Raw genomic sequence first — 16787 nt, 5'->3', positions numbered from 1 at the left:
GGAGTGCAGTGGCACGATCTCGGCTCACTGCAAGCTCCACCTCCCAGGTTCACATCATTCTCCTGCCTCAGCCTCCTGAGTATCTGGGATTACAGGCACACAAGCATGTGCCACCACGCCCGGCCACCCCATTGTTCTTAAGTGTAGTTGTTTCTTTTGATGAGCCATGGTTAATGAGAATTACTGCCTGGTAGAAAGTACCCACTTAAAAACATCATAAAAACAGCCAATACCCCACCTCCACCTCATTAGAGGATTTACCAATTTACATTCACAGTATCATTAGGGACTATCTGGTTTCTCATACCTTGACCAACAATTGATACTGTCAATATTTAAATACTTTTCTGTTTGGTTGGATGAAATTATATTTTTAATTTGAAAGATAAATATTGAGGTTGGTCAGCTTTTATGTTTATTGCCATCTGCATTATATCTGTGACTTGTATATTCATATCCTATGTTCATTTATTTTTTATTTGGTTATCTTTTCCTTAGTTTTTCAAATATTCTGCATAATAAGCATTTGTCTATCAAATACGTTGAAGCTCCAGTCAGCAGTCTGTTTTAACTGCCTTTCTCACTGCAATATATGGCACATGAATGTTAGTTATAGGTGAGTAGATGTGAGGAATGACAAAGGCAGAAAAACTTAAAAGATCTCCATGCGATCAGAAGGAAGGCATGATATTACGTTTGAGTACTCTAGGAAAGGAACATTTAAATCATCTCCTGCATTGTCATGTGACTATTTCCAACAAATGAGGTAATTGAGAACAAAAGTATTAATTCATTTGCATAAATGGCTATTAGCTTTGTTCTGGGGACTGGGAGAGGGATTGGTAGTTACTGGGAACAACTGTAAACACGGCCAAACAAAATACTTCCTGTGCTCTGCTCCACATTGCTATAGGACAAATCCCACCGGGGACGTGCAAACCAAATGCTGGCAAGGTTGATAAATAACCTCAAGTTGAGAGATCGAGAGCAATTTAATTTTGTAGGTGATATTTTAAACGCACCTAAAAAAATGGAAACAGGCAAGGAGAAAAAAAGAAAAGTAGAGACTGAAAAGTACAGGGTGACTCCGGAGACTGTAACACAATTTAGCTGAAGGGTAGGATGCTCAAAGTGGAGTGCTGGGAAATTTCCAGCTTCAGCTGTAAATTCACATGAAACAATTAGGCTTGTCTTCATTAGGAGATGGGAAGAACCACCAAAGGTTTTGGTTCAGAGAAGCAGTGTGATCAGAACTGTTCTTTAGGAAGATTAATCGGGGGATCTGGAGGGAAGGATTAGAGCTGAGAGAGTGTTGGAGAGAAAGTCAGCAAGGAAGCCCTTCCATCTATCTGAGAAGAGGTAGTGAAAGTTCCCTCTTGAGTGAAGGAAATTCCAGGGCAGGAGAGTGGAAGTGAAAAGGCGAGATACCTGATGAAAACAAAACAGCCTTTGCTTGCACATTTTGTTGTTGTTGTTGTTGTTTTGTTTTGTTTTGTTTCGTTTCATTTCATTTTAATTTATTTTATTTAGACGGAGTTTCACTCTTGTTGCCCAGGCTGGAATGCGATGTCGCAATCTCGGCTTACTGCAACCTCCACCTCCGGGGTTCAAGTGATTTTCCTGTCTCAGCCTCCCTCCCCGGTAGCTGGGACTACAGGCGCCTGCCACCATGCCCAGCTAATTTTGGTATTTTTAGTAGAGACGGGGTTTTACCATATTGGCCAGGCTGGTCTCGAACTCCTGACCTTGTGATCCGTCAGCCTTGGTCTCCCAAAGTGCTGGGATTATAGGCCTGAGCCACGGCACCTGGCCTGCTCGCACATTTTAAACCCCTAGCTGGTGCTGTTTCTAAAGCATCTTCATACGTTTTCAGCTTTGGAGGAGTAGAGAAAATAGGGTCATATTGAATGTATTCTCCATTTTCCTTTTATCTAATTATTTTTTTTTAAATTTGCTTTTTCAATTTAGGATTCTTACACCCACTGATAAATGAAATGGTCAAATTTTGATTTTACATGTCTAGAGATATTACTTAGCCTCTGAGTTTCCCCTAATTTTTTTTTTGTTTTTGAGACGGAGTCTTACTCCGTCCCAGAGGCTGGAGTGCAGCGGCGCCATCTCGGTTCACTGCAAGCTCCGTGTCCCGGGTTCACGCCATTCTCCTCTCTCAGCCTCCGGAGTAGCTGGGACTACAGGCATCCACCACCACGCCCGGCTAATGTTTTGTATTTTTTCAGTGGAGATGGGGTTTCACCGTGTTAGTCAGAATGGTCTCGATCTCCTGACCTCGTGGTCCACCCGCCTCGGCCTCCCAAATTCCTGGGATTACAAGTGTGAGCCACCATGCCAGACCACTTTCCCCTAATCTTAAACTTGCTTCCCAGTGGCCTTTTTTCCCCCTTCTCTGTGGTTTCTCACAACCTCAATATTGATATTGTAGTAGCTGGCCTTCTTCTCTTGATGAAGAAGAGTCCAGTAGTTTGTGGTACTATCTAACTCATGAGGGTTTAAAATGTCACAAAGCTCAATGGTCAGATAAGGAAAATTATTATATATTCTTGGAGATCATATGTAAAAATGTAATTGAATGAAGCTTTTCTGGTATGATCAAATTAATAGCACAATTTGGAATTCTACCCCCATCTGCATACTCTTGCCCTCAGGGTAGAATTCCTCTCTTTTCTTTCCACTAATAATTCAGGTTTTATCTAAAGATTTCCCTGGTGACCCTGGTTCCCGGTGATTTTCTCTGGCTCCTATACCAATCATGGCTTATAGCATTTCTTTGGCACATACTTTATACCCTATTGAGATGTTGTTTCTATTGTACTGAAATTAACTTTATATAATTATCAATTCATTTCACTTAGAAATTCTACCTCCGTAACTAGATTATAAACTCTTTGAAGATAAGCAATTGGAGAGTAAAATGTATTTTAGTTCTAGTTCTAGTTTTTATTGCCATTATTGATAATACTTCACACAATTAAAGAGAAAAAAAATCCTACATTTATTTATTTACTGATTTATTTACCAAATCCTCACAGCTGCGTGTGAATTAAGTATGTCTATTTTGCAAATGTCAAAGGATGGACCGAGCTTGCAAGTGAATTGATTAAGGTTGATAGCACGTATTCTAAAATCTGCAGTTGCCCGTTTGCTCTGGTGAGTCAGCATCCTGCTAACTGCTGCCAAAGGCTTGGCCTGCCTCGGCAGATGTGCAAGCTGCCATGACCCTCCAGCCAACCCCACATCCTTGAATATGTGTGCTCTGACTGCTGGGATCAAGTCTATGAAGCCTTACTTTCCTGTTTATACCAGTGACCATCAGGAACTGAAGGCTGTTGGATTATCCAAGATAAACACATTAGTCCAACCTGTGTGTTTGATCTCTCCTGCCTTCCCAAATCCAACACCAATACCTGCACTATCTCTGAAATCTGCAAGTCAGATATCTCACATTATGGTCGTTATTTCCTGCCATTCCAGTTGACTTACTCCATTATTTTTATTTTTATTCAGTTATTGACTTGATATTCACAAAATAGATCAGTGGTTTAGGAAACTGTTTGCAATGCAATTTTAATTGAAAAAGAAGAATATAAAATAACTATGTAAAATTCATAGTAAAAGCTAATATAAAAGGGCTGATGGACTCATGGGTGTTTTTTGCCGGTTTTAGAATAAAATGTATTCTCCTTTATTTCTAATCCCAAAATCACTTTATCTTATGAAAATGTTCAATGTACTTACTCTTCTCCTTCATTTTTTTTTCTCTTATTTCTCTCTTTACCAAATCTCCATTTAGATGATCTAGTACCTTTAAAGCATGTGAATACACTTCTAATAAGCCTTGGATAATGCTGTAAAGAAAGGCCTTTCAAATTCAGGTCATGTGTTTAAACTACATGTCTCCCTGACACTTCCACACTATGGAAAATGTTGTCTCACTTGTTTTGCAATAGAAATATTTTGGATCAAATTATATGAAACGAGGTCTCTACATTAAAAATATAATCATGTGGTAATGGCTACTGTCCACCAGAAAAAACAAACAAAACAGAATCTCACTAGATTCCATCCCTTCTCTAGGCTATGTCCCGTAAATCTGCCTTCTTTCTCCAAAACTCCATGAATGAGTTGTGTATTTTTTATTTATCTTTATCTCTTGCACCCCTACTGATCACTGTGCTTTCTTCCCTGCCTCTGTGCTCAAACTGCACTCTCCACAAATCACTGATAGTCTTCTTCTGATTAGAGTCAATGATTAATTTGCGTCTTCATTTTACTTGAACTTTCAGTAGCTTTTGAAACATTTATTCATTTCATCTTTAAAAACAACAACAGAAGTTTTCTGCATTTGCAGTTTGAGATAACCCACTCTGCCGGGCGTGGTGGCTCAAGCCTGTAATCCCAGCACTTTGGGAGGCCGAGACGGGTGGATCACGAGGTCAGGAGATCGAGAACATCCTGGCTAATATGGTGAAACCCCCGTCTCTACTAAAAAATACAAAAAACTAGCCGGGCAAGGTGGCGGGCGCCTGTAGTCCCAGCTACTCGGGAGGCTGAGGCAGGAGAATGGCAGAAACCCGGGGGGCGGAGCTTGCAGTGAGCTGAGACCTGGTCACTGCAACTCCAGCCTGGGTGACAGAGCGAGACTCCATCTCAAAAAAAAAAAAAAAAAAAAAAAAGAGATAACGCCAGCTCTTCTGAGATTGGCTTATTTCTCCTTGAGCTTCATCTCAGAATCGTTTTCAACTTCCTTTGGTCTCCACATCTAAATGTTGGAATGCCCAAGAATCAGTCTTCAGCACTGTCCTCCCTCTGTGCTCATCCAACTGCCTGCTGTTGAAAACCACATTTCTGTACCTTGCATAATCTCTCCCTTGAGCTTTCAGTTCAAGTAACTAACAGCGTATTGGACAGCTCCTCTTGGAAGAGTGATTGTCATAGGAAGCCAAATATATCCAAGAGAGACTTAATTTCTTACCAAATCTCTTCCCTTAGTCTTCTCTATCTCATTTAATGATACTTTCATGTGCCCAGTTGCTTCAGACAAAAGATACCAGAGATTCATGAATCCATCTTTCTTTCACTTGCTATGTTTAATCCACCCTCAAGTTCTGCTGTCTTCTCCTTCAATAAATAGATCCAGATAGATAGATAGAGAGATCCAGATAGATAGATGTTCCAACTGTATCTCAGTTCTCACAGATCACCCTTAGCAAAGGCAGCATCATCTCTTCCCTGAAACACTCAAAACTTCATAGCTGGATTTACTGTTTTTATCTTGTCCATCTCCCCTCCCCTGCCCTCCCTTCCCTTCCCCTCTCCTCCGCTTCCCTCCCCTTCTCTTCCCTTCCCTGTCTTTGATGGAGTTTCACTCTTGTTGCCCAGACTGGATTGCAATGGTGCCATCTCAACTCACTGCAACTTCCGCCTCCCAGGTTCAAGCGATTCTCCTGTCTCAGCCCACTGAGTAGCTGGACTTACAGGCGCCCGCCACCATGCCCGGCTAATTTTTGTGTTTTTAGTAGAGACAGGGTTCCACCGTGTTGGCCAGGCTGGTGTCGAACTCCTGACCTCATGCGACCTGCCTGCCTCAGCCTCCCAAAGTGTTGTGATTACAGGCGTGAGCCACTGGGCCCGGCCCCTTGTCCATGTTCTTATGCCCTGTGCAGACCTCTCTCCAAATGACAGCCAGTGTGATATTTTCTTTGAAACATTAAAGAGATCATGTTACTGTTATGCTCAGAATTCTCCAGTTACTTCAGAGCCCACTTAGAACACAAACTTAGCCCTTGGTAGAGCATGTGATCTGGCCAGTTTGCCTCTTGCTTTGACCCCCTACGCTCCCTATTACTATGTGGCATTTTTCGGTTGCTGTGGCCTTTCTTTCTCTTCTATTTTAGTGTTGTTCTCTCTGCATATAAAGCTTTTCCCTGTGATCTTCCCATGGCTGCTGCTTAATGTTATTCAGAACATAACCTAAATCCTACTTTCCAAACAAGTAGAAAATAGTATTTAAACCAATTGACCACCTGGTTGAAGCGCCCTACTCCCACTCCACCCCATTCCGCTACTAATGATGCATTTTTAACTAAATAACATTAATTAATACCTAAAGTTGTCTATTTAATGTCATAATTTTAGTTTTCTCACTAGACTATAAGCTCCTAGAGAGAAGGTTCCTTGCTCTATTCCCATCTACTAGAATAATGCCGTACCAATAATGAGGGCTCGTATTGATTGACATTGTCATCTGTAGCTAAACAAGAAAAAAAATTGATTTGGCTTTCAGTCTTTGAACTTTCTAAACAAAGGAGTCTTTAAAACTAGAAATAAGAAAGGAAAGAAAAGAGAGAAAGAGAAAAGGGGAAGTAATTGAAATCCTTGGTCAATTCTCAGTATCTCTATTCCTGACTTTGAGACAGTTCAGTCTGAACAAATTAGCCCACAATTAAGGATCGGTTTTCCATTTCTTATTTGACTACATTGGCACTGCAGCCTCAGCCTGGTGGTTTTACATAAAAGACTAGATTTTCCCGAAGATTTCTTGTATCTAAACACTTGTCACTTTGGCCTACAAGTTGGATTTTCCTTTAAGAGTCCTAAACTAAATGCTTTAAATCCACACACACAGTCAGTTTAATTAATAATTATGAATAGGAATGAAATGCAGATGCGCCCTCTGGTGGTGTAATATACAGGCATGCAAAAATAGCAACGTGGAATCAAGATTCTGTTCACAGTGGTGTCAATAGGAGATTATTAAAATGTGCTTCTGCTTCTCCCCGTCTTTCCCTTCCTCTCCCTCTTCCTCATTCTTTTCCTTAATTCGAAATATAATATGAGTTAGAATGGGAAGATTTATGACAATATCTAGCAGAAATCCGTATGGAGAAGCAACTTGTGGGAAATGGAAAGGATCCATGCCTCCAAGTAAACACTTTGACAGAAGCCCTTCTTTACTCTTTGCTAACCTTAGCGTAAACATACTTCCAATCCTTGCCAAGCAGAGATGGTATGTGTTTCCTCTCTTACTCGACCTTAACATTGCTTTATTTGGTTTTCCCCAAGAACTGGGGCAGTGCTTAATGGAGTCTTAATAATTTATAACCTCCTATAAATATTCCTTGTTGCAATGCTAGAATGTACTAGTGTTTTTAAAGTGGTGTTATGGTCACAACTTTTATATGTTTTCCATACCTGGCTTATGGAATTATTTGTACCTTGAATGTAGCATATCTACTCTTTGGATGGCAGTTGTTCCATAGTTTTAGAGCATAATATTTTGTAATCACTTTTTTCTTTTGTTTTTTTTTTTTTTTTTTTTTTTGGAGATGGAGTCTCTCCTGTGTTCATACCATTCTCCTGCCTCAGCCTCCCAAGTAGCTGGGACTACAGGCGCCCACCACCACGCATGGCTATTTTTTTTAATATATTTTTAGTAGAGACGGGGTTTCACCGTGTTAGCCAAGATGGTCTCGATCTCCTGACCTTGTGATCTGCCCACCTTGGCCTCCCAAAGTGCTGGGATTACAGGCGTGAGCCACTGCGCCCGACCTGTAATCACTTGTTTTTATTTACTTTTTTCATTTCTATTGATACAAATGTAGCAACATAGTAAAAGCTTTTCTCCTCCTCCTTTTTTGTGGGATGGGGACAGTATATTACATGAGTTCTCTTTCTCCTGCATCTGATTTTCCTTCTAACATTTACATTTTATATATATTTTATGATTTCATCTATTTGCATGGGTTTAACTATTGGCTCTATGCATATGATTCTATTCATTAACTTGGTTTTGATCTCCAATCTATTATTTAGAGCTGTCTTTTAGAAATTACCTCACAATTAAAGCTCAAAATGAGAATTAATCTCTCCCTCCAAAAAACAGGTACACCGTAAACTAAACTTGTTCTACCTTCTAACTTCCATCTATCAGTGTCTGGCTCTGTAATCATCCTGATTACTAGGTTTAAAACCACCAAGAGCTTTAACTTCTTCTTTCTTATCTTGTATAGGGAGTCAACCCCTAGTCAAATATCATTCATTGCACTCATAAAGGAGCTTCCCCTTTTCCTCTCTTATTTCACTGGTTCTGAGTTTATTCCAATAGTCTCTTACCTCACCTATTGGAATGGTCTCTTTGTTGATTGCAATGACTATAACAGATCTTTCTAAAACAGGGCTCTGATAATTCTGTTCCCTTGCCCATTAATTATTAATATAGTATAATAGTCTGAAAAATCAAATCCAAATCTAATGTATCGGGTACATTACCTCTGCCCTCATAGTGACCTGGCCCAACTTACTACCTTCCTAAATTTGTCCTCTTTGGAATAAAACTAACATCATGGACTTTCTCTCTGTGTTGAAGAATTAGCTTCTCCAACACAAAGAACAGATTTGTGGGAACAGATTTTACCCCTAAAATCAGCCAGCTCTTTTAGAAACTATTTCTCAGAATCATAAGGGAACTGAACATGAGAAATAAACTCTAATTTGTTGTTATAACTGAAAAAATTACCAATGGTCTATTTCTTCTGGATAGTTTAAAATTAGCTTTTAGTATAATAATGTGAGTTATTTAATGTAAGGGAGTACAGCACATGTGTCCGCAAAGTACCTTGTTTCTTATTTTATGTATCATTATTGTTATCAAGCATACACGCAGACTCATGCCTTATGTAATCTCTTAACTGCCTCTCTGTTAACACCAAGCATCCTAGATGTGACCTGAAGCAAAGCAATTAGTTACCCTTACATACAAGCGACTGTGAAGTGAGCCTGTGCCTCCTCCACTAACCCAGGTTGCTTAATAATCACTTGAACTACCTCAGCATTTTTTGCTTTTCAATTTGTAATATTTTAAACATTTTTGCTTTTCAACTTGTATTATTATTAATAAACATTAAGGAAGTACTATTGCAAAAGAAATAGAGATTCTGGGGTGGGCACGGTGTCTCACGCCTGTAATTCCAGCATTTTGGGAGGCTAAGGTGGGAGGATCACTTGAGGCCAGGAGTTTGAGACCAGCTCAAGCAACATAGTGAGATCCCATCTCTAAAAAAAAAAAAAAAAAAAAAGGGATTAAAAAATAAGCCAGGCATGGTGGCATGTGCCTATAGTCTAGCCACTCTGGAGGCCAAGGTGGGAAGATTGCTTGAGCCAGGAAGTCCAAGGCTGCAGTGAGTCATGATCATGCCACTACACTCCAGCCTGGGCGACAGAGTGAGATCCTGTCTGGAAAAAAAAGAAAGAAAGCAAACAAAAACAAAATGAAACAGAAGCTCTGCTTTTTGAATCAAATGAAAATAAACAATTTAAGTTATTCTTTACAAAGTTTTTTTGTAAAAAGCTTTGAAAATCTGAAGATTTGAATAAGACTGAGTGCACAGATGGGGGAGGCTCTAAAGATAAGTTTGTGCTTTTGCACGTAGTACCAAGATTACAGTGAGAATGGGGAAAGTCAACTAAGTGACAAGCAGTTGTTGAAACAAATAACTTGATCAGAATGGTGGAAGTGATATGGGCTAGGAGCAACTAAGAGAGTCATTTCAAGGTGAAATGGGAACTTGAAAATCAGTGGGAAGCCTGGGAAGAAACTAAAAGCCGGAGTAGATAAGCATTAGGGAGGAAAACAATTTTTTGCAAGACACTTCAGACTGATTGCAGGGGAAAACGGTAGAGACCAGGGAGGAGAATTAAGAAGGAAATTGCAGTATAAGTCAAAGATGAAAAATTGTCAACATAAGTGTGGAGGTTTTTCCAATAGCAAGAAGGTACTAGTATTCAAAGGTGCCACCCAAATTGGCTCATCTCAAGGGAGCTAAGGTGACAGGGTGATGTCCTGATAACAGATGGTTTTCCTTTTCTTTTCAATAAAGTATGAAGTTGAGCTCCCTCATAGCAAGTCAACAAATATAAGGGCTTTGAAATTTACTTGCATTTATCAGAATCAGCTATATATGCTTGTATCTTTGGATACAATCAAAGATACCTTATAAGTCTATGGCTAGAGCATTTTCTTTTGTATTTGAAAAAATAATTGCAAAGATGATAATGGGGATAAAGGTGTTGCGAGGCTGGTATTTTTCAGCTCTCCGTCTGCCTTCCCAGGAAACATGGTCAATAGCAGTTACAATCTGAGGTCTGACGAGGGAGGGACAGGATGAGATAAGATTTCTCTGAACTCATAACTTCAAAGTAGTTTTATTTTCTTGAGTTTCAAAGATGAGAAAACTAAGATACATAGAAGTTCCATAACTCGCCTCAAACCCTATGGTAAGGCATACTGGATTGTGATTGCAGATTCTGTTTCCCTTTCTCTTTGCTTCTTTATTTCAAACTGTCCTATGGTGTGGTCAAATAATCTTACTCTATCCACTTAAAAACACTATCAACTTAGATCATCTTCCCTGGGTTCTTGTTACTAGGAGTTGTTGATGAACCTACAGCAAACCTACTTTCCTCCATTTTTGTGAAGAATTTAGCACCTTACTAATAGATGTATACTTTACTATCACTACTTTTCAAAGTGGAAATTCACTTTGAGTCTTTTTTTTTTTGTTTTTTTAGTAGAGATGGGGTTTCACCGTGTTAACCAGGATGGTCTCGATCTCCTGACCTCGTGATCCGCTCGTCTCGGCCTCCCAAAGTGCTGGGATTACAGGCTTGAGCCACCTCGCCTGGCCACTTTGAGTCTTTTACCACCTTGTCCTTATGCTTCTTTTGCTTCTGTCAATCATTTGCCCCGCCCTGTTGACTTTGCCTCTCTTCTATCTGTAACTCATGAACACTGTCACTACTGCAGTTCAAAATTAAAATTTCTTATTCAGGACTACTTGAAGAGTCTATTAACAGTTTACTTCCCTTGAGTAGTTTTCTCTCTCTAGTCCAACTTCTATAATGTGGCCTCATGCATTTACTAAACTTCAGCTGTGGCATTTTACATTTTGAGCAACCATCAGGAGCTTTTATCTAAAAAATAAAGCTCCCTAGCCTGGCATTTAAAGCCCTCCAAAATCTTTTCTCTAACTTACCCTTTAAATATAATTTCCTTTTATGATTATCTTCGATGAACCCGCCTTTCCAAGCAAAGCAAAAGTTTTTCAATTGTCTGTGTCAGCCTCATGTTTTCTGGCACCTACCCTCTGAGGACTTTTCCTCTGCCCATCATCACTGTTCTTTGTTCTGAGAAAATTCTCTATCAAATCGATCTCCAAGTGCTACTCTTGTCCCTCCTGTGCATCTCTGAAATCTACTTCTTCCATTTTACTGCTTCTTTTCCGACTTCAGGCCCTGACATTTTCCATGGGCCTGCTGAAGGACCTCTCTTCTCCCTCCGTCTGCACGGCTGCTGTGATGAGTTTTCTCATGTGGAAATCTGAAGCTGCACTTTCCCCACTTGGAATCTTTTGCCTGTGTTCCATTTGCTCTCACAAGTCCTTTAGCTCAGTATCCAAGTCATACGATGGCATGTTTATGTCTTTCACATCAGCCTTACCTCTTGCTACACCCATTTCTCACAGCATGTACTTCTTGTTCCAAATGCACAGTGTAGTTGCTGTAACCATGTGTTACAATGTTTGACATCCTTGTAATGGGTTGCTCTTGTCATGTTATATGACAATTGCTATTTTACCTGTGTAACTTTCATCTCAATGGTGTACATGAGGCCATGCCTTATTCATATTTGTATCTCTAGCATCTAACATAGTACGGTACAACAGATATTTATTTTTAATTTGATTGAACTGAAATATCCTCAACATATCCAGGTTCAATGGATGCTCCAAGTCTCATCCTGATGGGTAGTAGCCTTTCCCAGGGTAGTCTTTGCTGATATCCTTCTTCACCCATCACCCCCACCGGGCAAGGATCCCACCTCTCTCGGACATCCATTGTCAGTCTCACTTTTTTGACACATACAACTTGCATTTTGATGATTAGAAGGATTCGTTTATTTCTTTCCTCTTAAATTACAAGCTCTATTAGGAGAAACTTTAGTTACTCCTATTTTCCCTATTATAACATTTAATATATGTGCTTTGCAAATATTAAAAGTGAAATAAATATGGGTAAAATAAATGAAATGGATACATAGCTTCTTCAATACTCATTACATGGAAAATCAAAGAGATCTCTAACTTTAAGGGAACTTTGGAATAATTTATTCTAACTTCTTTGTTGTGCACATTAGGAAATCACATTCAAAGAGGTTCTGTTATGTTTTAAGGTCTCAGTGTGAAGCAAGGAAAATTAGGACAAGAAGCAGAGTCTCCTGATTCCAGGCAATGCTTTTACGTATTTCCAATTATATTACTCTGCCTTTTCAATTATACGAGGTATCATATAAATCTGCTTGATGCTTTACATGGTAATTACCTAATTTTTTCCAATGATAATTATGTAAATTATACAGAGATCTTTACTAGATAAGTACTAAAGAAACAATATGTTTTCGATGGGGATAAATTATTTTTTAAAAGTACTGTAATAACACCCTGAAAATCACACCAGTTTGAGGAAGAAGATGCAGAACTATTATAAAAGGAGATCTGCATATTAATATTCATTGTCATTTCTAAGAAAGGACCTTAAGAAGAAAACTACAAAGATATTTGCTTTTGGCCTTAGAATTCATTCAGAAAAGGACCCCATATTCCATAGCAAATTATTTCATTTTAACATAGGACAAGTATGTGATTAGTTATACATATAAATCATAAATATCTATTTTGATAAAGTAATATTACATAAATAAGTCCGTTTATTAATATAGTCGTCCGATTTAGCATATCTTGCACATGTATACTGCATACCACCTAAGTGTCCACAATGTCCATTTATCATAATTGCCATTTTATACAGATAATTTACTTCCCTCTGTTTGAAAAACTGACAAACATTATATATTATTTTAAAGGTTAATATTGAGGTGAAAGCAAGAACAGGTCATTGTTTTGGCCTCTACAAAACATCACATTCTCAGAAAGGTGGAGCATGATTTCTAACTGCCTTTTAATGTTTTCTATTTAAAAGGTAAATAAGATGTGTGGCCGCCCCGTCAGAACATCCACACAAAGCCCCCGTTGTTCTTTTGATCAGAGCAAAGAGAAGCATGGAATGAAGACCACTACAAGGAACAGTGAAGAGATGCTTGCCAACAGAAGAAAGTAAGACATTTGTTTTACAACCAGAAAGAGAAAAGAAAGTAAGCCATTAATTTTACAACAGAATAGAACATAATTAAATAGAATAAAATGCAATATGGATGAAAAAAAAAAGATCAACATTCATTAACTTTAAAATTCAGTGGCTCCATCTGTTCCATTAATTTAGAATATAGGTTCAACTTATAAGACCAAGAAAACTTCCTGTAATAATGGAACATTTCGATAATATAACATGGAAGGCCGTATCGGGGACCCTGGGCATATGTGACATCGTGCACTTAAATGTGGCCAGTGTGACTGAGGATTGAATTTTTAATCTTAGTTAATTTTAAATTGTAAATGTGGTTAGTGGCTACCGTATTGGAGAGTGAAAGACAGAAAGATAGTAGATTTACATGATGTGATAGGTATTACTGAATGTTTAACATATATTTTAAAAGTTTAATAAAAGCAGTTTTCATACTTTTTACATGAAATGCTAAAAATGGTTATCTGTTGATTCAAAATAATAAACATCCCATAGGGTTTGCTAACTCACATTTCTACCACTATGCCCATCATCATTTCACAGGTTAAATTCAGGCCTTGTTTTGGGTTCCTTTGCTTTTTAAATTGATGCTTAAGAGGTAAAGCTCTTAAAACTAGAGGAAATTATTATTTGTGTGTGTGTTTAGTTGACCAGTCAGTGTATGTCCTGGCAAACACTAGATTCTAAGTCAGTACTTTTTGAATTGGACTGAAATTCAGAATTTTATATTCATTCATGAAATAATTATTTCTAATAATACTCTATGAATAATTCATATATAAAGTATTTCACATAACGTTTCTATAATCTAAAATCTGTTTCTTTCTTTTTTGGGATAGGACACCTAATTGCCACATTCTCTCATCAGATGGGCTGTAAGCATGGGATAAAGATCTGGGCTATTGCTGGCTATTTTCTACAGCTAAAAAGAATTAGCGTTTTATTTTACATGTCAAGTAGCTGTTCTTTTTATCTAAACACCTACAATGATCAGCAATCATTTCTTGCACTTGAGAAATCAGTGTATTTTGTCTAGGGTGTTTGTATAATAAAACCCAGCTACAGAAGATCCGAAGTCCTTCAAGGTGATGTATTTCACCACCAAAACAACCCAGCTGGAAAACAAAACAAAACCCAACCTTTAATATCATCTATTCACTAGCAAAACGAAACCAATGCAGGTGAAATGTGACAAACTGGCTCAGGAACAATAAGGGGCTCAGACGAGTGGAAGTTTTTAAAAGTATCTATCCTGGCCACTGAATAGAGCTTCTTGTCACCAATCTTGCAAACTCATTATTTTGATGTCCCTGACTGTCCAGCTATGATGAGAGCCATTGGCCATGAATCAGTGTAGATCCATCACATGCTTGTCTCCTGCCACACAGAGTGAACAACCATAGGAACTGTACACTTACGCATTTCAATTTTACACTATTTTTTATTTCCACTCTTTAGTGGGGCTTCATTGCCGTGGCATTATATTTCTGCTTGTTGCCTATTTATTGTGCAAGTTTCTCTACAAACTAATCCTGAATTTTATGTATCCCTCATCAACTTATTATTCCCCATGATGTTCTAAATTTCCATTGAAATAGGTGGGTCATGTAGCAGGAGTAGGTGCTGAGTCTGGGCTACCTTTTCATGTACCTTGTTCTTTCTCTACCTCCTTGAGCCTGATTTCCAATAGATCACTTCCATTTGGTTGTAATTACTTCTATTTGAGCCTAGTCTTACAGCCTGACAGATCAAATAGTACTTAGTTCATCATGGCAATCTCAGGTTGCACGGTCACTTGCTAGGCCATGGCCAAGTGTGTAGTTTCTACCAGGGCTCAATTGCAAAGCAACTAACCAAACAACCAACTAACCCACCCAGCCATGAAACTTCAGATACCACCGAATAAGTAAACAAGGTCATCTGGACTCACCATCAGAGCACCTTGCAAATGTGTAAGCAACAGAGCCTTTTCTTTCTCATATTAAAGCTCTTTGGGGCTATTCTGTAAAGGGACTAGAGCAACACACCAAAATGTATAATATGATTTTTTTCTAGTACGTAAAGGAATCTAAAAAGCACTGTATCTCTTCCTGAGTTTTAGGTTATCTTAGGTGCAGAAATTTTCCTTTTATATAAGAACAGTATCCCAGTAACATCCAGGCCACATTTAGAAACATTGCTGAATTGTCAAGCACTTGAAATGTCAATATTTTTCACCACAGAGCACACATATTTCTACTAAGACATTTGGGATGAAGTGATCCATGTTTTATTGTCAGCATTATGTCCTACAGGATATCTAGACAATCAGGTCTCCTGTTTGCCATGGACTGGGAGAGTTTTTGAGGTCTAACAGTGAAGGAGTCCTTGCCAGCTAAAAGTGAATTATTTCCAGTTGTCCTTACTAATTGGTAAGGAGGTAAAATAATTTGCCAAATCATTAGCTGCATAGCAGGTATCAGGACGTATTTGGATTTGCCCAACTAGTCACCATGTATAAAGGAACATCTGTAATTGGAGTCACCCTCTGATTCTGTTTATGATAAGCCAACCTTCTCCAAGTCCGTCTCAGTGTGCACAGACCAGCCAAATAGGCGAGGTAAGTAGTGAGGTGTTAGGAATCACTACCACTGTGTTTTTTCATGTTTTTGAAGTGGCCCTAATCTCAGCAATTCCACAGGTATATGATACATTTTCATTTTAGTATTTTTGTCAGGAGAGGAATTTCTTTTTTCTTATTGTGTTCAGCTCAACTTTTAGGTGGTTTATTTTATTTCTCTTTTCCTTTATTTTCTTTAAGTTCCAGGATAAAAGTGCAGAAAGTGTAGGTTTGTTAAATGGGTGTATGTGTGCCATGGTGGTTTGCTGCACCTATCATCCTGTCATCTAGGTTTTAAGCCCTGCATGCATTAGCTATTTGTCCTAATGCTCTCCCTCCCCTTGCCCCACACCCCCTGACTGACCCTGGTGTGTGTTGTTCCCCTCCTTGTGCCCATGTGTTCTCATTGTTCAACTCCCATTTATGAGTGACAACATGCGGTGTTTGGTTTTCTGTCCCTGTGTTAGTTTGCTGAGGATGATGGCTTCCAGCTTTATCCATGTCCTTGCAAAGGACATGATCTCATTCCTTTTATGGCTGCATAGTATTCCATGGTGTATATGTATATTTTCTTTATCCAGCCTATCATTCATGGATTTGGGTTGGTTCCATGTCTTTGGTATTGTAAATAGTGCTGCAATAAACATACTTGTACATGTGTCTTTATAGTAGAATGATTTATATTCCTTTGGGTATATGCCCAGTAATGGGATTGCTGGGTCAAATGGTATTTCTGATTCTAGATCCTTGAGGAATCACCACACTGCCTTTCACAATGGTTGAAATAATTTACATTCCTACCAACAGTGTAAAAGCATTTCTATTTCTCCACAGCCACGCCAGCATCTATTGTTTCTTGATTTTTTAATAATTGTCTCTCTGACTGGTGTGAGATGCTATCTCATTGTGATTTTGATTTGCATTTCTCTAATGACCAGTGATGTTAAGCTCTTTTCATATGTTTATTGGGCACATA

At 38.7% G+C, this 16787-nt stretch overlaps 1 protein-coding gene across 1 annotated transcript in view; it reads left to right on the top strand.

The window, feature by feature from the left end:
• Positions 1–16787, top strand: part of GPC5 (glypican 5) — a gene marked incomplete at its 3' end in the record, with an annotated part of 366538 nt that overhangs the window by 320299 nt on the left and 29452 nt on the right. The window contains exon 4 of the mRNA XM_017847628.1: positions 13051–13184. Within this exon, the coding sequence (XP_017703117.1) occupies positions 13051–13184 (134 nt within the window). The remainder of the gene's footprint in view (positions 1–13050; positions 13185–16787) is intronic.

Source organism: Rhinopithecus bieti, unplaced genomic scaffold, assembly GCF_001698545.2.
Source record: "Rhinopithecus bieti isolate Rb0 unplaced genomic scaffold, ASM169854v2 scaffold_28121, whole genome shotgun sequence".
NCBI lineage: Eukaryota > Metazoa > Chordata > Mammalia > Primates > Cercopithecidae > Rhinopithecus > Rhinopithecus bieti.
Note: the sequence above shows the minus strand (reverse complement) of the source record. Positions and strands in the feature narration are given on the sequence as shown.